This window comes from Lathyrus oleraceus, chromosome 5, assembly GCF_024323335.1.
Source record: "Lathyrus oleraceus cultivar Zhongwan6 chromosome 5, CAAS_Psat_ZW6_1.0, whole genome shotgun sequence".
Classification (NCBI taxonomy): domain Eukaryota; kingdom Viridiplantae; phylum Streptophyta; class Magnoliopsida; order Fabales; family Fabaceae; genus Lathyrus; species Lathyrus oleraceus.
In genome coordinates this window covers 30043625-30066775 of record NC_066583.1, presented here as the reverse complement: position 1 = coordinate 30066775, position 23151 = coordinate 30043625, and the positions used below count along the sequence as shown (strand labels likewise).

At 37.6% G+C, this 23151-nt stretch overlaps 1 protein-coding gene across 1 annotated transcript; it reads right to left on the bottom strand.

Annotated features, from left to right (window-relative positions):
- Positions 1–19000: 19000 nt before the first annotated feature.
- On the bottom strand, positions 19001–20082 carry LOC127078552 (uncharacterized). Its single transcript, XM_051018998.1, has 2 exons — positions 19419–20082; positions 19001–19233 (listed from the first exon to the last, which is right to left on the bottom strand). The coding sequence occupies exons 1-2, from the start codon at positions 20080–20082 to the stop codon at positions 19001–19003; spliced, it is 897 nt and encodes a 298-aa protein (XP_050874955.1).
- Between the last annotated feature and the right edge of the window lie 3069 nt (positions 20083–23151).

The window sequence follows — 23151 nt, the reverse complement described above, 5'->3', positions numbered from 1 at the left end:
TTATTTTACTTGTCATGCTTTACTTTATTTAATTTCTTTCCATGCTTTACTTTATTTAATTTCTTGCCATGCTTTAATTTATTTAATTTCTTGCCACGCTTTACTTTATTTAATTTCTTGTCATGCTTTACTTTATTTAATTCCTTGTCATTGTCTTTATTTTATTTAAACTTCCCGCCATTATCTTTACTTCTCGTTTTAATTGTTCTACACGCTTTACTTGTTTTTCATGCCTTACATTCTAAACTTCTTTTCATCATGTTCAACATCGTTATATTTGTTTGTATTACCATGTCTGGCTAAATCTTTCAAAGGTTAGAATGTAAGGATCACGATTAAAGAGATGTTTCACATATTGAATATGTAGAAATGCTTTAAAGGTTGTTTTGATTTTTAATTCGAGTTTTCTGAAACAAACTTGGTTAGTTTTAACTACTCAAGAAGTGCGAAAGCACCCTGGCTTAGTTAACTAGGAATTTTTTATCACTTTAAGGAAAAACGATTTTTGAAACTGTTTTCGGACGCGTTGATAGATTTAAAATCAGGAAACTCCTTGGGTAAACTTTCCAAATCAAAATCACTTTTCAACTAAGTTTACGAGTCTTATTTCTTAAAAATAAGTTTACTACTTTAGCGTTCTGCCCACCTTTTATAAGTGACAATAAAAGGCCTTAATTTAAGGGTAAACTCGATTCTGAATACGCGAAAGCGACAATTCCTGTTAAATGGATTCTTTTCAAGAGTAGAAAATATTGCCCCATAAGTAGTTCTATTTAGACAATTGAAACATTGTTTAATTGACGTGAATTACATTCAAGCCTATCTTTATCCGCACTGTATTTATCATTTCCTTATTTACTGTTATTTTGCGACATCAATATCTCTTTTGTACCGCCTTAGATAAACATCGTAACAATAGTAATCGATAGATTGACGATTTGGTCTCTATGGGATCGATATTCTTTTATATTACTCTGACGTGATTCGTGCACTTGCGAATAGAGCGATCAAGAAGGGCCATGGGGAGGAAATGATGTTCAACAGTGTCGGAGGAACATGAATCTTATCCGCGTATATTTGACACTTGTGGCATTTCTTCACAAACTTGCAACAGTCAGATTCCATTGTCATCCAATAGTAACCTGCTCGCAACATCTTTTTCGCCATTGCATGTCCATTGGAATGAGTACTAAAGGAACCTTCATGAACTTTAGTCATCCACAGGTCTGCTTCGTGTCTATCCACGCATCTGAGCAAAACCATATCGAAGTTTCTCTTATATAGCACCTCACCATTCAGGTAGAAATTGCCAGCTAATATTCTCAAAGTCTTCTTATCTTTCAAAGATGCCCCATATGGGTAAATCTGACTTTGGAGGAAACATTTGATGTCGTAATACCACGACTTCTCGTCTTTGACCTCTTCAACAACAAACACATGAGTTGGCCTATAAAGACGCATCATAGTAAAATTGGGAACCTCGTTCCAATACTTCACTACGATCATTGATGCCAACGTTGCAAGAGCATCTGCCATCCTGTTTTCATCTCGAGGGATATGATAAAATTCAACCTTGGTAAAGAAAGTTGAAATCCTTCTCGAATAATCTCTATACGGTATTAAACCGGGTTGATTCGTCTCCGATTCACCTTTGATCTGATTCACAACCAAAGCTGAATCTCCAAAGACATCTAAATGCTTGATTCTGAGATCATTGGCCTCTTCAAACTCCATAATGCAAGCTTCACATTCTGCCATATTATTTGTACACTTGAAAGTCAATCTAGCTGTAAACGGAAAATGAGTGCCTTGAGGAGTAATAATCACTTCCCCAATGCCATTACCATACTGATTAATAACTCCATCAATTACCATGCCTCAACGGGAACCAGGTTCTGGCCCTTCTTTAAGAAATAGTTCATCATAATATTTCATTTTCAAGTACAAAATCTCTTCACTAGGAAAATCATACTACACTGTCTGGTAATCTTCAATTGGATGGTGAGCCAAATGGTCATCCAAGACACTACCGTTGATCGCTTTTTAAGATCGGTATTCGATATCATACTCTGATAACAACATCTTCCAACAGGCAATCCTCCCAGTTAAAGAAGGCTTCTCAAATATATGGTTGATTGGATCCATTTTGGATATCAACCAAGTGGTATGATTCAACATGTACTGACGTAGACGCTTAGCAGCCCAAGCCAATGCGCAACAAGTCTTCTCTACCATAGAATACCGAGTCTCACAGTCGGTGAACTTCTTACAGAGGTAGTAAATAGCATATTCTTTCTTTCCAGTCTCATCTTGCCGACCAAGAACACAACCCATATTATCTTCAAGCACGGTCAAATACATGATCAATGGTCTTCCTTCAATAGGTGGAGACAAAATCGGAGGCTCAAGCAGGTATTCCTTGATACTGTCAAAAGCTTTCTGGTAATCTTCGGTCCAATCACAAGACTAATCTTTCCGAAGAAGCTTAAATGTAGGCGCACATGTGACAGTCATGTGTGAAATGAATCTTGACATATAATTCAAGCGATCGAGAAAACCTCTGACTTGCTTCTCAGTTTTGGGCGCATGTATCTCTTGTATTGCTTTGACCTTGGCTGGATCAACTTCAATACCCTTCTCGCTGACAATAAAGCCCAGCAACTTACTAGAACGAACACCAAAAGTACACTTAATGGGATTCAAGCGAAGTTTATACTTCCTCAAACGCTGGAATAGCTTCAACAAATGCTCAACATGTTCCTCTTCATCAATTGATTTGGAAATCATATCATCGACATAAACTTCAATCTCTTTATGCATCATATCATGAAAAAGAGTAGTCATTGCTCTTTGGTAAGTTGCACCAGCATTCTTCAAACCGAAAGGCATCACTCTATAACAGAATGTTCCCTAGGGTGTAATGAATGTGGTCTTATCCATATCTTCGGGTGCCATCTTGATTTGATTATATCCGGAAAATCCGTCCATAAATGAAAAGACTTTGAATTTAGCTGTATTATCTACCAACATATCAATATGTGGCAGAGGGAAATCATCTTTCGGACTAGCCTTATTCAAATCTCTATAATCAACACACATGTAGACTTTTCCATCTTTCTTCGGAACAGGCACAATATTGGCCACCTATTATGGATACTCAGCGGTCACAAGGAAACCGACGTCAATATGCTTTTGCACTTATTCTTTGATCTTCACTGCCATATCAGGATGCGTTCTTCTCAACTTCTACTTGACCGGCGGGCATTCTGGCTTAAACAACAATCTATGCTCCACAATCTCGGAACCCAAACCAGGCATGTCTTGAAAGGACCAAGAAAACACATATGAATACTCTCGGAGAAGATCAATCAACCCCTTCTTAACATCTGGACATAGTCGAGACCCAATCTTGACTTCCTTCACATCATCCTCGAAGCCCAAGTTGACTAACTCAATCTGCTATTCGAATGGCTAAATGGCTTTTCCTTCATGCTCAAGAAGACGAGACAATTCATCACTCAATTCTTCATCACTTTCCTCATCAGCCTCAAACACGGGTGTAAGACCCTAATTTTGACCCTAAGATCCCTCATGGCATCCTATCATTGTTCAATGCATTTGCCTCAAGGATCATAGCATGTGTGGCTCCTTAACCCTAGGGTTAGCACTTGTGTGAGTGGTTTGAGACCACCAAGCATGCTTTAATTGTATATTATTGTTTTTCTTATTTGTTTAACTAACCAAAAGCACAAAAATATGTCCCTAACCTCTTTTGTTTTGAAGCTTAAGTGACTATGTGATCCCCTGCTCCTAGGAGGCTCCTAAGCTCAATGAAGTGGCTAGATGAAGATGAGAACAAACATGAAAATGGTCCACAAAGTTCCTAATAATCATATATCTATCCCAAGTATCTCAATTTGCCAATTTGATCAATATAGACCCAAGGGCTTGAGGATTGTTTCCCAAGGAAACCCTAATTCAATTGTGCATTGACCGTGCCTTGCTCATGAAGCAACCTCAACCTATGATCAAATTAAATCAAGTGAAGTTCTTTCATTCATTATTTTATGCGTATATGAGCCTATGTGAGTACTCTCAATCATTAATTCATCAAGATTTGAGGTTTGGCCTTGAGAAGTTGACCAGTCAAGTCATCTGACTAAACTGAGGATCCCTGAGACCTAACGTTTGATGTGTTTGTCAAATGAATATGACCCCAAGAGTAAAATTGTTCCTAAGAAGCATATGCACAACTTTCATGTTCATCAAAAATCCATTTGAAACTTGGAAGGTCATCATTCATTTCAAAACATTATAGGTCATTTTGACTGAGACCCTAATTTTGGGTCAACTTCCCAAAGACTTAACTTCCTTATTTTTTTTATGATTTTGAGGTGAGACCAATTGAATTGGAAATATTAAGATGTCTAATTTAAATGTTATGTTGGACAAAATTTCATAATCCTAAAAGAAACACATGTGATAATACAAAACATTATAGGTCACTTTGGACCAAAACAATTGAATTTGAAAAATGCCCAACTTCAAGTGCCCATAACTTTCTCATTAAAAATCCAAATGATGCAAAATTTAAGTCCAAATTGATCATCTTGAAAAGATATACAACTTTTATGTTATAGGTGTTTCCATTTTAGGCTTGAATCATTAAAACAGAAGGGCTTGAAGTTAATCACTTTTGGTAAAAAAATTCAAAGGGAACCTAGACATGTTTTGTACCTCAAACTTCAAAGCTAGTTTTCATAATTTTCCAAACTCCAAATGGATTTTTGTCCAACATAGATTTTGTTCCTTATGTCAAGAGCTTTCCAACCATTACTCACACCATCATGTTTGGATTTTCCATGTGGGATTTTCGAAGAGCACAATATTTATGATCAATTATACAATTCATTTTGTAACTTGATGTGCAAGCAAATACCAGGCCTTGTGCACGTCCAAACCATCTACAAATGATCTCAGCTTGCAATTTCATTCAATTTTGGGCCTCACATGCGCCTGTATAGGCCCATGCATGGAGGATCCAAAGTTCATGCACACGAGCATTACACTTCCTTGCTTCATCTCCAGCTATAAATAGAGGGCCTTGCTCATTCAAATTTGAACCTCAAGGTGATCTGAAACTCTGCAGAATTTGAAACCTAACCTCACTCAAAGGAATTTCAATTTTCATTTCTCAATTTCAAACTTGAATTTCAACATCCTTAGTTGATCTTCAAGTCTTAATTCCTTAGCCTTGCATCCTCATTACCTCAAGATCAAATTGGAATCAAAAGCTTGAAGAGATCGTGTTGTTTAAAGCTGCACTTTAAAGGTAGACCACTCAACTATTTTGATCTAGATCTTGTTCTACAATGTGAATTGCTTGCATTTGAATTATTTTCCGAAGTCCTCGAGCAAGAGGCAGGCTAGTGGTGGTCTTGATTTCATGATTTGAGACATTTCAGTTTGCACACCTTGATTTTCAAGCTCAAATTTCTCATTAAATAGAAACATTGAGGAAGATCCAAGGTTACAGGGGTGATGTACATCACCCGAGCTTCATTTTGGTACCTTGCTTGTTCATTTTAATTGAGGTGGAAAACCCTGCGCGTGGTGGTCGGAAGTTGTTAACTGGCCGGAGAAGATGGTGGTTTCCACCACCATCCCTACGTGGATTCACCTGAGCCTTTGGATCTCATTTAAATGTTCTAATCGTGTCCATTGCTTTGGCTGACCTATTTTAATTCCATTTGTGGCGCGCTTGACCAAGGCCTATGATGTGTCCTCACTTCTGAACCGTGCGATAAGGCCACGTCATTTAATGAAACAGATCCAAGTGCTCCTGATTTTTGTTATTTTCTTATTTCTGTTTTATTTATTTTAATTCCTTCTAATTTCAAAAATTCATAACTATTTTATTTGAAGTCACAAAAATATGAGACCAATGGCAAAAAATTTCTTGAAAAATCTAGTTTCATAATCTGATATTTAATTATTTTTGTGACTTCATTTAATATTTTTTGTGAATTATTTTTTTTAAATAGTTTTTAATTCATTTTAAATACCTTTTGATATCTGAAAAATCCAAAAATATTTTCTTAACACATATGGATCATGACAAGTCTATGAAAAATAGTCTCATCAATTTCTTAATTGATTTGGGATTTATTTGAGATTTTAATTCATTTGTGTTATTTTTAATTGATTTTAAATAAATTATGTTTTCAAAAATTGTTGAGAAAATTTGTCAAACTTTGTTTGACCATGTTAGACCTATGAAAAGTTTAATTGGACTTGTTGAAGTTGATTTGAATTGAATTTGAGGTTTGACCATATTTTGTCCATTTTAATTTTGCATTTATTTTAATTCCAAAAATACCAAAAAAATATGTTTGACTTGTTGACTTCTAAGCTTCATTTCTCTTCTGTTTTACATTGGTTGATGATGATTTAATTCACATTTGATCATTGTGTTTTGATATTTCATTTGAATTCTCCTTTTATCCATTTCATTTCATCTTCATCTTCTTCTTTTTATTTTGGCCAATGAGTTATTGATTTGTTGTTGGTCTTCACAGAGGCTTAACCTTCTTTGATCCAAATCAAACTCAACTTGATCAAAGATCAAGTGAGTTGCTTTGTGTCCAAGATAGGTTACTTCTTGGTCAAGTCAAACGCCTAAAGTCCATACAAGGCCTTTCTTCTTTTCTTTTGGCATGGCAAGTTGTAGGAGCTTGTCTTACTAGTCATGATCTCTAACTTGTGTTTATTTGCCTATAGTTTTATTGACCGGCCTCAGATAGGTGTGACTACTACATTAGTCCACTTACGATTGCTTAACATAGCGCTAAATTGTCTTATGACACACTAACATAACTACTAATTACTAACTTTAATTCAAGCATTTAATTTCTTGCAATTTACTTTAATGCAATTTACTTTCTTGCTCATTTATTCATATTGCTTTTCCCTTTGCTCACTTGAGCACATATTTTATGTTTATGTTATTTTCCTTTTGCTCATTTGAGCTCACTATTGTATATAAATATATTGTTGCTTTGTGATTGTTTTGTCTTTGTTTGTGTGAACCCAATACAAAAAGGAGAAAGGACTTAGAATTAGGACCTTACCTATGCTTAAAGGAGTTCAAGAGCAACTAGGCCTCATGCCTTTAGAATGCTAAACTTGTTGAAGAGCAACTAGGCCTCATGCCTTTAGAATGCTAAATCTTAAAGTTGACTTCAAAGGACCCCTAATCTAAACTCATTCTTTGTCCATTCCTCTTATTGTGTTGTGAACTTTTTGATGTTTGCTCTTGTGTGATAGGGATTCCATCTTGAGATAGTAAGAAGGACCATTGTCATGAGTAGCCAAGTTAAGAGAGACAAGCCAAAATGGAGATCCTAGGAGCTTGAATATATAATTTGTTTGATTGCTTGTTGCTTGCTAAGTCCAAAGGAAAGGAGCATCTTGAATCATCCTTATGATCTCAAGAAAAGGAACTCCAAGGGTTTTATCTCTTCCCTTATCTTTGTATGCTTTAGGACTAGCCCTTCTCTTCTTCTCTCCATTCTAACCCAAGCCAAACTCATTTATGTGCAAACTTTGACTTTGTTTCAAATTAGAAACCTAGGCCTTATGCCTTTGACTTTTCAAACTCATTTTCATTAATACTCATTATGAATAAACATTAATTCAACTTTGACCTTATTTTGTAAATACACTTAACTTGTAAATACAACTCACTTCAAGTGACTTTTGTGGTTCCAATGACCACCTTTGTTAAAAAAATTTCATAAACATTAGTCATAGGTTTGAGTTATCATAGTGGTTGATGTAAATCTCACCTCATCCTTAGTGATTGGATTATAAGCCTTCCATACTTATTATAGGGTTAACCCCTCACTAGTATGTTGAAGCCTTCCTCACATGGTGGATTGTTGGTTTAGGTTGAGTTTTCTCCCTTTGATAACAAAAGACCTTAAGGCTTTTGATCAAATCAATTCACCAATCTTTGAGACTTTTACCCCGAACTACGAGGTTTTGATCCTACCTTTGTGATGGTACGTAGGCAACAGGTTCATCTATTCAAACAACAAAATTGTAAATATAATGTATATTCTCTTCTCATCCCTCCAATCTGTTTGCACATATTTTCACAAATACCAACCTACAACACATTTGCAAAAAGGGCTCCCTTAGAGTACTAAGGATGTTTTGGGTGCTTAAAACCTTCCCATTTCATAACCAACCCCCTTACCTAGATCTCTGACATTTTTATTAGTTTTTTATTTGATAAAACTTCTTACTTGGTTTTTGTTCGCTTTTTAACCTTTCCTTTGGACAAATAAAAGTGTGGTGGCGACTCGAATTGTATGCTTACTTTTGGTTTAGTCAATAAGCCATAAGGTAACGAATACCCCGCTACAACGGGGAATTCAAAATTTGGAGAAGGAGAAGGATCATTGTATTCAATGGGGTTAGAAACCAACCTGCATATTTATTTGATATTTTGATTTTAGAGAAGTGAATTTGTGACCAAATATTATGCTGATGGACAATTATATTGTTTATTTATGTTTTTTTGTGATTACCATTTTCAGAATAAAGCAAAAAGTAAAAACAAAACATCATAGATGTGGATGAATAGAATTATATTTTATTGATGATCAAATTTGAAATGCCCAATAATGTTCACTTCTCCCTTAGGCATAGGAGAAGGATTTAAAAAAAAACAAATAAAAGCAATTACTTAGATCGATGCATAATAATAGGAATATCAACAACAGTCCAATTATTGCAAGCCTTTCCATGTGTCACAAAATTGGTGCAGTCTTCCTCTTCATCATCCTCTAGCACATCAACTAAGTGTTGTTTATTGCCATGAATGAACCCTCCGCTACGAAAGATGAGTTGCACATCTTCTGATCTAGCAGTTGACGAACCTTGCTGAAAACCCAGACCGGTCCTATTCTTGTTATTAGAGACCTCTACTACTCGCCCCCACTGATCAACAATTCCTTCTTCAACAATCTTCCTTGCGTATTTTAATGAGGACATAGGTGCCTAACTCTCTTTTCAGCAGCAATAGATAAGGCTTGGAACGGAGTTCCAACCTCATCCTCAGCTTCAACATAAGATAAATATGACAAGTGGCTAACCAACAGTGTCTTTTCCCCGCCAACAATGACTAATTTTCCGTTCTTGACAAATTTGAGTTTCTGATGCAATTTGGAGGTAACAGCTCCCGCCTCGTGGATCCATGGCCTTCCCAACAGACAACTGTAGGCTGGGTGGATATCCATTACTTGAAAAGTAATCTGGAAGTCACTCGGACCTATCTTCACCGGAAGGCCCACTTCACCAATCACCGTCTTGCGTGAACCGTCAAAAGCTTTGACGATTACACAACTATATCTCATAGGCACTCTTGGTATGACAGTTTTGATAATGTTGACTTTGGCAGCACATTCAATGAAGATCTGATGTCAACAAGCACATTGGATAAAGCGTCACCTTTGCAATTCATCGAGATATGCAAAGCCAGATTATGATTCCTACCCTTCCATGGGAGTTCTTCATCACAAAAGCTGAGATTGTTGCAGGAAGTGATGTTAGCTACAATATGATCAAGTTGATCCACCGTAACATCATGTTCCACAAACGCTTGCTCAAGAACTCTTTGCAGTGCTTCTCTGTGCGCTTCTGAATTCATTAGCAGAGACAATACTGAAATCTTCGAGGGGGTTTGGAGCAGTTGCTCCACCATATTGAACTCAGTTTTCTTTATTAATTGAAGTACCTCATCATCATCGTTAGTCTTCAAATTGTTGGATTCACCAGACTGATGCTTTGAAGCACTAACTGGATCTACTGGAGGCACTTCTACCTTCTTACCAACTGTTGAATCTTCCATATCTTTTGGGAACATCGGCCCAAACACTCGACCACTACGGGTCACCTTGGTAACATCAACAATGCTCACGATAGAACTGGTCATAGGTAATGTAACCTCTTGACCATCCTTTACCATAGTTGCATTGTACTGATAAGGAACAGCCTTATCGGATGCGTACAGGACTAGACCCGCCAACCGTATGACCAACGACGATACCGATCTCTGGCTAATATTGTTACTATTGTTGCTATCATACTGAATCACCACTCTCTCGGGATTCTTAAACACATGAACAATCACATTGACATCATCATCTATGTGACGGGATTGAACAACCTGAATCATGCCTTCATCCATCAACCGCTGGATGTCCCTTTTCACAATCTCACAACCTCTTGAATTAACACTACAGATAGCACAACCATCATGGTCATTCTCACAATCTCTCACAAAGCAAATTTCCTTATGCATCGTCACCAAGGACCTCCTAATGAAGCATACGTCGAACACTTTGAACTCCCCAGGGCAGCCGTCTACCATGTTAAAAGATGAATCTCCATGAGCGGGTAGTGGGTTAGCTTTCACGTTGGGTGCACGGTCTTCAAAGGACACCATTCCACTTTTCACTAGCTTTTGGACTTCATATTTGAGTGGATAACAGTTTTCAATATCATGTCCGGGTGCTTCTTGATCAAAAGCACATCGGAGGTCTGGTTTGTACCACCATGGAAGTGGTTCAGGTATTTGCGGAGGATTTCTTGGTTGGAGTAGGTTCTTGAGAACAAAAGATGGGTAAAGTTCTGCATATGTCATCGAAATCGTGTCGAAAGAGACCTTCTTCCTTTCAAAGTTTTGCTATTGATGATTGTTGGTATTGTTGTTGTTGTAGGTGTTTGCTCGTTGTTGTGGTTGTTGTTGTTGATGTTGTTGTTGTTGAACTGGTGTTGATTGATTGACTGAAAACACATGAATTACTGAAGATACTTGATGATGATATTGATGGGATGGTTGACTTCTTCTGATCTGAGGCCTTCTATGCCTCCCACTGGAAATTGCATTGGTTTCACTATCCTTCTTCTTACCAAAACTGTTGTCGTATCTCTTGCTGGACGATACTTCTTACTTAGACAACCATTCTTCTCTAACACCTTATTCTAGCCTCATCCCCATATTTACCATTTCGGTAAAATCGCTGGGGGCACTGGAGATCATCTTCTCATAGTAAAATGAGCTAAGGGTCTTCAGGAAAATCTTGGTCATCTCCTTTTCCTATCAAGGAGGGTTGATATGAGCAGCGAGTTCCCTCCACCTCTGTGCATACTCCTTGAACGTTTCCTTATCCTTCTGAGACAGTGATCTCAACTGATCTTGGTCGGGAGCCATATCAATGTTGTACTTGTACTGCTTAACAAATGCTTCACCCAAATCGTTGAAAGTGTGGATGCTCGCACTATCCAACCCCATATACCATCTTAGTGCAACGCCGGTCAGACTGTCTTGAAAGTAGTGGATCAACAACTGATCATTGTCTATTTGGGTAGACATCTTGCAGGCATACATCACCAAATGAATGAGCGGACATGTGTTCCCTTTGTACTTTTCAAAGTCAGGCACTTTGAACTTCACCGGAATCTTCACATTCGGCACTAAACACAGTTCAACAACACTCTTTCCAAACAGATCCTTACCTCTCAAAGTTTTCAATTCCTTGCGCAGCTCAAGAAATTTGTCTTTCATTTCATCCATTTTCTCATACATATCCGGGCCCTCAGACGGCTCGGAATGATAAATGATGTCTTCCACACGAGGCAAGGTATGCACGACAGGCGATGGCACAGACATGATTGGGCTAGATGCCAGCATAGAAGCAAATGTATGCGTAAAGCCTTCAGGCACGAAGTTCAGAGGCATTCCCCACGGAAATACGGTAGGCATGGCAGGCGCGAAATGAGCAGCTGTTGTAGGAACAGTAGAGGTAACTACCTCTGAAATAATAGTCCTTTGAGGAGGAGGAGTTGCGGGTGTCAGAGAAGACTGACTCTGTGCAGCTAGAACTGACTCCATCATGGCAGTCAGGTGGTCGATCTCCTCTTTCAAATCTCTATTCTCTTGCTCAAGATGTTCCATGATTCTGGAGTGATTGGCGCGAGTATTATATCGATGAGTCAGCTTGGCTGAAGCACAGAAGAAACACCAATGAGACATCTGGCGAAAGGGAAACCTGCTTATGCAAATGATGCATGAAATGCGATGCTTGATTGTTTTTATTTTCAAGGAACTTACTATATCATTTATAATATTATATATATATATATATATATATATATAATATATATATATATATATATATATATATATATATATATTTATATATATATATATAACAACAATTGCAACAATTTGATATGACCATAAAAATCTCTTTTATTTATATAATTGGAAGGATTACATTGAGTATAATTTCAGAAACCTAAATGAAAAATACAAGAGAAAAGGAGACTAGTCATCATAAGGATCCCTAACAACAATGTCAGAAGATCTGGCTGTAGGCGCGTACTTCCTTCGAATGTGTCAGATCTCGGTCTCAATAAAGAAGCCTTCATATGAGTCTTCTTGAGGACAAGCTGATCAATAATCTTCTTCTAAGCAACGAAAGGCTGAGGCATGCTAGAAGATGAAACCTCCGGCTCTCTCTGTCTCTTTGTCACTCGGTCTTCAAGTAGCTCAATAAGTGCATCTTTGTCCTTAGACTCAAGCTACAACTCCTCATGCTTTTTGCTCAAAGCATGGAACCGCTCTTCCCACATATCCTTCTCTTGTTTCATCTTGGCGAGTACGTATTCCAACTCCTCTAAATCTTGATTAGGGAGAGTTAATGGCTCAAACACAACCATAGACATAGGTCTTTCACAAGGATAAGGAATCTTCAATTCCAAGGCTCTTTTCTTTACCCAAAGAGTGTAAGCTTCCAAAGCTACACAATTGCGTGGACCAAGCTCGGATCTTCCTTTCCTATGCACATTATGCCAAGCGTGCATAATCTTCTGCTTCAAATGTTGGGGATCTTTACCCTCTTGGTAGAAAAGACCTTCTAACAGCATGTTATTAGGTTTGTCTCTCAAGGGGAACCCAAGTTGATGATGAGCCAAAGCAGGGTTGTAGTTAATTCCTCCTTGTGTACCAATGAGAGGTACATTAGAGAATTCATCACAACAATCAATAATATCCAAACTTCTCAATGAAGGATCATACTAAACTATATCATCATTAGTGAGAGACATAAGTCTCTGAGACCACCGTAGACATTGTTTGTTCTCCACAAAAGCAGGTGTCCGAGGAAAGTGCAAAATAAACCACTTGTACAAAAGAGGAATGTAACAGACAATAGTTCCACCACCCTTAGAATTTCTTAGATACAAAGAGAAGTACATATATCCTAACAGAGTAGGCACAGGATTCCTAATCAAGAAAATTCTAATGGCGTTAACATCAACAAAACCGTCGATGTTAGGGAACAAAGCTAATCCATAGATGAGCAACAAAAAGATAGCTTCGAAAGCATCCACATTATCGGCTTGAGCAAAAGCAGTAGCTTCCTTGATGAGGAAATCAGATGGCAACCCAAAAAATCCTCCTTTCTTCACCCAATGAGCCTCTATCTCAGACTTCTTCAAGTGAAGAGCTTCAGCTATAATATGAGATCTGGGAATCTCTTTCAATCCACTAAAAGGCACTTTGCTAGAAACAAGTATTCCCAAGAGATAGGCATACCCCTCTAACCTAGGCACAAGCTGATAATCTGGAAAAGTGAAGCAACAGTAGAGAGGGTCATAAAACTGAACCAACACACTCAAAAGTCCTTCAACCACATCAGCAGACAAGATAGACAGAAGCTTCCCATGGCGTTATTTGAAGTCCAAGGGATCTAATATAAAAGATGCTAGCTTCCTTAACTCTTTCAAGTCGGGACATCTGAAACTGTACTTCTTAGTGTTCCTTCGTCCATAATCCATGGTCTGAAAATATTTGCAAATAATACCTCAATTCCTTGAAATTTTCTTATGATGAATGTTATGATGCGCATGAATGCATGAATCCAACAATCATAAATAAGGTATCACACACAAGGCAAACAAACAAAGGTCAAGGGATTAATCAAGTCATTGTCAAGATCAATCATCCATTTTGGTGGATTATGGCTTTCACCTTATCAACACCCAAGTTCCATTGATATTGACAAGACTGGATTGGATCAACCAAGAATCAAGGGTTTGTTGTAAGTCACGAGCATGGAGTATGGGTAAGAACCATCCCAAAGGAGTGAACTAAGGATAAAAAACCTATAGATCATGTTCTAAAAAGTTCCCAGAGTCTTAATTTCATCTATCGAATATTACAGGTTAGGATGACTGACTCATCAAGCCATAATATTCTCAAGAGAAACTTTTCTGAGTGTAGTATCATGTAACAACTGTTATCAAGTCTACACTTGAATAGTCTCTGCACTACGTCCTAAAATAGGCCAAGAGGGGGTAAATGTTCTACGGTCCTCAGCTTCTTGGACCCCAAATCAGAGATAGTAATGCCTAACCACAAATACTTGTGTGACACTTCCAAATCAAAAAGGGTGTCCACTGAGCAGATGGGTCTCAAGCCAACTTGTTAAGGACCACTCCACACAAGTGGAACATGACTATACCATCCTCCTATCTTAATTGCACTCAAGTTCGGGTTAGAACTTATCTCACCACTCAGAGATCACCAAGCATAACAAGCAGATTATATCATACAAACAAATATACATACATCAATTATACAATTATATACAAACAAAAAAGTAGGCTAAACCCACTGGAGATTACTCCCCAGTAGAGTCGCCACTTAATTTTTGTAGCGGTAAATTCATGATCGTTAAGCTATGGATAAGCTAGACATCAAATAACAAGAGTCGCCACCGCGCTTTTATTGTTTCTAAGGGAAAAGGGAAAAGTACGAACAAAACCCATAAGTAAGAAGTTTTCAAATCAAAACTAATAAAATTCCAGAGATTACAGGTAAGGGGGTTGGTTACACAGAGGGAAGGTGTTAGCACCCGAAGTGTCGTAGGTACTCCTAGGGAGCCCTTTTTGTGTGCATATGTATTTTGTACAAATTGATGTTTGCAAATAAATAGAACGTGGGGATGAGAAAAGAATTCATTAATTATATTTTTTTGTGTTTGACAAGACCTTCAGACTTGTACCTACGTACCAACATAAAAATGAGGGATCAAAACCTCGTAGTTCGTGGTATAAATTTCAAAGTGGATGCATTGCTTTTAACAAAAATTAGGTTTGAAAGGCACAAAGGCCTAAAAATGGTTTGAATGAGTTAGTTCTTTTTGGCTTTTGAAAATTTTAAGTCAAGTATAGTTAAGTATATTTACAAGTTTGATTGAGAAAAGAAGTTTGAAAATGCAATGCCTTAAGGCCAAAGTTTCTAGTTTGCAATATGGTCTAAATTTAGAAAACAAACACAAGAAAAGAAGATTTTAAAAGGAGGGAGAGATTTTGAAATTTAAGAAGTGGGGAGAAGATGAAGAGACTAATCCTAAGCATAAATTTAAAAGTTAAGAGTTGAAAAGATCTGACCAATGGGCTGCAATCCAATAGACAAGAATGTAATATTGAAACCTAAATTCCCTTGGACATTAGAATCAAGCAACAAATAATGCATAAAATATCAACTTGAAGAGCAAGGCATCAAATAAATATAGCCACATCCAAGCTTAGCAACTCCACGATCTTCTTCAAATTTGCCCATGTAGCAGATGAATTCAACAATACACAAGTCACAGGTTCAAAGTAACAACTTCACAATGATCATGTTGCAGATGAACTCAAATGGATCTTCAATGATGTATCAGATGAAGTTTCAAATTACAAGCACTTGGTTACATGAAAGTTGGCATTGGCCAAGTCCTTTGCATAGGGAGTGTTGCCTAAATTCTAAGTCCAATTGTCTCAGATCAAACCAACAGTCCACACAAGATATTTTTTAGGGATTTTGTTCTTATTATGTACATTAATGGTCAAAGACCACACAATTAAACACAAACAAAATATATCACACAAATATGGTCCAAGTGGACAAAGTGAAAATGACATTAACATAAACAATTAGAGTGGTATGAATAATGGCAAATGAATAAGGCTTAAAAATAAAGTGCATTAAAGTAAATGACTTGAAATTAAATGTTAGTTGTTAATGAGTTAGAAGTTAGTATTGCTTTTGCTTTTGCTTTAAGTCATTCTTTGGAGAACACTCAACCCACTTATCACAAGCATGGATCTTTGAACCAAGACATCTTCCAAAGGAAGGAAAAAAGGCCAAGTTTCCACATAATACCATGAAAGAGGGGAGACTTACAATCTCACTAACTAGAATGTTATGCCTTTTGTGTCAAAATTTAGCGCTATGTTAAGCAATCGTAATTGGACTTAGTAGAAGTCATAACTATTTGAGGTCGGGCAATAGAATTTTGGTGTTAATGCATGTTATAGATATAGTGTGATGAACTATGCTCATGAAACATACCACACACAAAAAGAATATGCAAAAGTGGTGGCCTAATCTCATCCATACTTATGTTGATTTTGCAATCAACTAGCCTTAGGATGTAGAGATATCATAGGTCCATGACATGAATGCATAAAGAAGGGGAATGAGATGAAGAGGGAGGGAAGATAGATCAAACTCAAATTGGACAAAGGAGGACTCTTACCAAATTAAGATCATTCATTCATTTTGGGAGATGGAATATACATTCCATCAATCCCCTAAATCTAATGATCTCTGGAATTCTGGTATCAGATATGAGATGTCGAAGGTAATGTCACGACACTAATATCTGAACAACAAGTGAAATATAAATAGGATAAAAATAGAGAAACAATTTAACAAGCGACATAAGCAATTGTTAACCCAGTTCGGTGCAAACTCACCTACGTCTAGGGGCTACCAAGCCAGGAAGGAAATCCACTAAATAGAGTTAGTTCAAAGACTCTCAGTAAACAACTTCAAGTTACAGTCTTTTCACCTAATCTCTACCCGTGTGACTTCTATTTAAGAACTCTTAGATATGAGACCCTACTCACTCCCCCTCAATCAGAACAGTGATATAAGAACAAGTACAAAAAGAAAGAAGACACACTTCAAGGACACATAGTTGATCTTGCTTAAAAGCTTTAACCAAGTAAACAAATACTCTCGTACTTCAAAGCTTAGAGTGGACAAATTACAACACAAAACTCAGTCGAATTCATACATCAACAAGATGAATGAATGACTCACAATACACAAGCTCACACAAGACTAAAACCCTAAAACTCTCTCACTTCATCGTTCGTATCTTGTGTGTCTAAAATAGGTTTTACAAGGCCTTTAAATAGAAGCTTTTTGAATGGGTCTGGGCAGCATGAAACCCTAATTCTATTTTAATTGTGTATCTCCTAAGAAACATCAGCTAATCATTCCTTTTTGTAAAATAGAACATTCTGGTTTTAAATATAATTACTCCTTGAATAGCGCATGCAATCTCCACATAAGAACACAAAGATTTGCATGAAAAACGCATCAACAAAACACATAACATTCAAACTGAATGTTCTATATGCACATGTCTTAACATCGGGTCTGACATCTTGACTAAATCCTGCACAACCATATTTAAACAATCTGCAGGAACCTGATATCACATGTCAAGACAACACGCGTGACATCTTGTGATAACACTAAGTTTTACCAAAATTGTTGCCAACACAAAGAACCAACAAACTCCCCTTTTGGAAAATTTTGACTAAAACGTACATCAGATTGTACGTTCACAAGAAATCAATCAAAGTATTAGTTTAGCAACAGAAGTAAACATACACACATTACTAGCAAAAAAAGCAACTAGTAAACACACATGCGCTTGTGCTCAGAACACACCACCTCCCCCTTCAGCCACAACCTGCTTCACACAGACAGACTACAGAGAGTTCTCCCTCTGTGCCAAACAACTACACACCAGATAGTTCTCCCTCTTTGTATCAGACAAACATCATCTATAGCTATAGCTACTTCTCCCCCTTTTTAGCCAAAAGAGACCAAAGAGACAAAATAAATGTCTATTTAGTCATTAATCAAAATGTCAAAAGTTAAAGGGTTACAAAACCAAGTACATAATCAGCTGTAAGCAAGCTGAGAAACAGATCAACAAAGTAATACCCAAAAACAAGTAAATCCATCAAAACAGCAACAAAAGTCATCAAGTCAATAGGGACCAAAGTCAAAGGAGCTAATCAGTAGAACTTGAGCTTGCAGCTTCATCAGCACCAGAAATAGAATTCCCACTTGTCTCATCATTGTCTGCAGACCTCTCACTAGAGGTGTGAGCTTCAGCTTCCTTAGCATGTTTAATATTTTCACCTTCAGCTTGCTCCAAGCTTGCAATCAAGGCTTCCAACGACTGTTTCATAGCTGTTTCTACCCTTATCCCTTCACCCTGCTCTTTACAAGTCTCCTTAAGCTCAGCAATAGTTCCAACTTTTGAGGCTGGCTTTTTCATGGCAGATGTCATGACAATATCTTCGACATGATTGCCTTCAAATAGTTTATAGTGCACAGACAAAACAGGTTTTCTTCTACTAGGTAAGTCATTAGAACGCAGAATACCAGGATGTTGATTTAGGATAATCCCACAAATCATAGAGGGAAAGGCAATAGGCAGCTTAACTGCATTAGTAGATGCATGCTTGATGATTTGTTCAAACATAAATCTACCATAGTCAAAATTCATTTTGGTTCCAACAGCAAAAATAAACCTTCCAAGGGTATTAGCAATGGTGGAAATATGGTTGGGAGGGACCCAATTTGCAGCTCCTATTTTATGCAATATGGCATACTTGACAGTCAACTTCCCAGCAGGAAGATGCTTTTTAATAGGCCAACCTTTCACCTGCCTAGCTGTAATCTCTCTACAGACCTCATTGTCTGTAGCTTCCAGTTCACCTGCACCCTCAACTTTTCTTCCCAGAAAATTGTTAATAACAGTGGGAGAAAACGTGATACACTTACCCCTCACAAACACCTTAAAAAATCCTTGTTGTTCTTATCAGCAATATCCTCAGGAATGTTGACAATGAATTCCTTAACTAAACCCTCATAGCATTGAGAGAACCCAGCCACAGTCTTTAACAACCCAGCAGCCTTTATCAGGTCCATGACCTCCTTGACTTTAGCAGCATCTTTTCCCAACTCCCTTTCCACAGCCACCCTTCTTTGAATCACAAATTTCCACTTGGCAGCTCCATCTCAAGATGGAAAGAGATGTTATCCAAATGCACAACAACAACTTTAACAGGAGACTTTCTCACAATGGTTTTCTTCACAGGAGAGATGTCAGGGACATCTTCCTCAACATCCTCTTCAGACTCAGAATCTTCTCTAACCTTCCTCTTCACTTCAACCTTGCTCCAAGATTTTAAGGGACCAATACCAGCAGTCTTCTTAGTTTTTCTAGCTGACATAAGTTCATCCACAGATCTTCCTTTTCGAGTCTTCATGCGTTTAGCCACACTTGGCTTTAAGTGATAAAGTAAGCTATCCTCTTGATCATCAGACCTATCATCCTCTAGGTCAATCACATCATTTGCATCATCATGCTTCTCAGAGTGGGAAGCATTGGCAGTTTTAGATGCCATAAATTTTCCTTTATCAGACACAATTTGCTCTAGAGAGCACAACCTTTCAACAGCCATGTCCTTCTCAGAACTGGAGGAATCGTCATTCTTCTCACTATGTTGTTCAACCTCAGGAGAGGGGTACATTTTAGACAGGGGAGTAGAGACTCCCTTCATAGAATATCCTTCATTAAGGATTCTAGTGACTAGGTTTCTTATAACACGATCAGTGTGGTGTATATCTTCCTTAGAGTTAGTGGCAGGAGTTGAGCCAGAAGGGATACTAGAGATGTTACCTTGATTGGGGCATGCAGAAGCTGAGGCATCCATGGGATGGTTTAAATCAAGGGCCTCGCAGGGAATAACTGATAGAGGAACCACATCCAGAATCTCATCATCGGGAATGTCCATGGAAGAAGCGCTAACCTTTTGAGTAGACTTAGTAATTTTTGAAGCAGAAGTATTTCGATGTTGTGACATTTTGGAGTTTTTGTGGAAAAAGTGCAGTTGCCCTAGTAGAGGTGTGTGAGGGAGGAGCAGGAAGATGGAAGAGTTGGAGTAGGTAGTGAGCTTGTGGGGGTAGCGTGTGAAGACGTAATAGATTGTATTTCCAAAACTAGGTGATGATTTACCATAATGGGGGAACTTTATTTTAGCCACATAGACACTAATTTGCTTACTTTTCCCACTACATATTAATTTCTACAAGTATTCATAAATGTATAACCCTAATTTTCCTCTCAGGACTCAAACTAATTTGCATCCAAGGCCTTTGTAAAAATATCAGCTAACTGCATCTCAGTAGCAACATGCTCTAAGGCTACAATCTTATCCTCCACAAGTTCTCTAATAAAATGGTGATGGATATCAATATGTTTTGTCCTGCTGTGCTGAATAGGATTCTTTGAGATGTTTATAGCACTCAGGTTGTCACAGTACAATGTCATGACATCTTGCGTGACATTATATTCAGTCAGCATTTGTTTCATCCACACCAGTTGAGAACAACTACTTCCAGCTGCTATGTATTCAGCTTCAGCAGTAGACATAGAAACACCATTTTTCTTCTTACTAAACCATGATATTAAATTGTTCCCCAAGAAGAAGCATCCTCCTGATGTGCTTTTCCTATCATCAACACTTCCAGCCCAATCAGCATCACAATATCCAGTCAGCACAGATTCAGATCCATGAGTGTATAGCATCCCATAGTCACAAGTGCCATTGACATATTTCAGGATCCTTTTCACTTGGTTTATATGGCTCACCTTTGGTTCAACTTGATATCTAGCACATACACCTACAACAAAAGCAATGTCGAGTCTGCTTACTGTGAGATATAGCAGACTCCCTATCATGTTTCTATAGAGACTTTGATCCACACTGACACCATTTTCATCTTTAGCACTTTCAGATGAGTAGGAGCATGTGTCCTCTTGTGGCTTGCATTCTCCATGCCAAACTTCTTAACAATATTTTTGGCATATTTACTTTGAGATAGAAAGATAGAATCTTCCATCTGCTTGACTTGCAGGCTAAGAAAATAGGTTAGTTCTCCAACAAGGCTCATTTCAAATTCAGATTGCATTTGCTCAACAAAATGTTGAACCATCTTACTTGACATCCCACCAAACACAATATCATCCACATAGATCTGAGCTACCATGAGCTTTCCTCCTTCATCTTTGACAAATAAAGTCTTATTAATGCCTCCCTTTCTATATCCATTGTCAATGAGAAACACTGTGAGTCTCTCATACCAAGCTCTAGGAGCTTGTTTCAACACATATAGAGCTTTCCTTAACTTATACACATGCTTTGGAAGATTTGGGTCTGTGAATCCCTTAGGTTGTTCAACATATACTTCCTCATTCAAGTAGCCATTTAAGAAGGAACTTTTCACATCCATTTGGAATAGTTTAAACTTCAAAATACATGCTGTAGCACCTCAAATTTGCACCTACCTTTTGTACATTCATTTTCATATTAGGTCATGACATAACATTGTCCACTGCATAGCATTGCATTGTCCTTTGCCCAAGTGCAAGTCATCAGACAAGATTAGGTCAAGACTGGTCAGGAGATCCAGTCAAGCAAGCAAGCAAGTGCATATCCTATTGAAGCAAAGCCCTAGGGTTGGTTTAACAAGTTCATGGGGTCTAGGGATCATTTTGAAGTGGTTTGGCCAAGGATTGGATGATCAAAGCTCAACAGTCAAGCTGAATCTCATCTGAAACCCTAGAAAGTCAATTGTGGTCAACTGTGGTCAACTATGCCTGAATTCATGGATTTGAAGGTGGGAGATGGTTTGAAAGGCTTCATTCATGTCCATACAAGTCTCATTTGACATGTCAAAGATCAAGATTGAAGAATTTGAGGTCAGATGAAAAGTTTCCAAAAATAGTAAGTGACCTGTAATTTCAAACTGCCAAAAATGGAAAGGTCTTCTCCTCATATTTACATCATCATACAAGCTTCAAATGGAATTTTGTCCAACATGAAAGTTGAAGATCTTGCTCTCACCTTTCCAAAAAGTCCAAGAACATCCATTTCTCATGTGTGGTTGGCAAGTTATGATCAAATCGTTGGCAAGAAATTTTGAACTTCAAGGAGGCATAACTCTTGAACCAAAAGGCCAATTCATGTAATTCTTTTTTGAGCAAACTCCATTTGACATGCTTTATCATAATCATTCATCACATTTCATCAAAAATCATCACATAAAAAGTCCATTTTTCAAGTGAATCAATTTGAATTTTGGTGGGAAAAAAGGTGAATTTGAAAAGTACACATAATTTTCACTCCAAACCAATTGCATTGGCCTTGAAACAGAAATTGTGACTTGCTGCAAGGGATTTTGGCACTGTTCCATTTGTAAGAACAAAAATTGTTCTACAACAGATTCCATGATTTTGATGATAACAAAGGATGAAACCAAAAATGGCACCCTAACGAAAAGTTTCTAAGTGTGCAGGGTTCTAAAGAAAGAAGGAAGAGATCTGATGATGTCATCAGATACAGAACCAGATCAGATACAAATTATCAGAAGATAAGAAGCATCTGAAGTAGAAACACGTTCAAGAAAGTCTAACTCTGAGCAAAACAGCAAAATATCAGAAGCATCTGAACAAGAAGTACGCTCTAGAAATTCTGATTCTGAACAACAGTATGTCAAACTTCAGAAGCTCTTGGCGCTATCTGAAGAAATCATCAGAACTCAAAAGATCAACATCAGAAGCTAGATAGCAGATTCCAAGATCTCCAGAAACATGAAGACTCTGATTATGGAATTGCTAAATAAGGAAGAGTAACGTTAACTTCAAATAAAGTTATGGAAATGGATTTCCTAATACAGGAAGAGACGTTAACTCCAAAATACAAATGATAAGGAACTATTTGTGGTAAGTAGTCATTCAAGAAGTGAAAGTTGCTTTGACAACAAGCAACATAAGATATGGCACTAATTATTATTCAAGAGTTATTATCTGCCATGATTTTTCAACGGATCCTTCTCTTCTATATAAAGGACTGCAAATCAACATTCAGCGC

What these genes read in the sequence shown, in the direction of transcription:
- LOC127078552 (XM_051018998.1), bottom strand. Translation starts at nt 20,082, where the DNA reads ATGTCACAACATCGAAATACTTCTGCTTCAAAAATTACTAAGTCTACT. An exon ending in AAAAACTAAGAAGACTGCTG is followed by an intron (nt 19,234 to 19,418) that starts GTATTGGTCCCT and finishes TTCCATCTTGAG; the next exon opens with ATGGAGCTGCCAAGTGGAAA.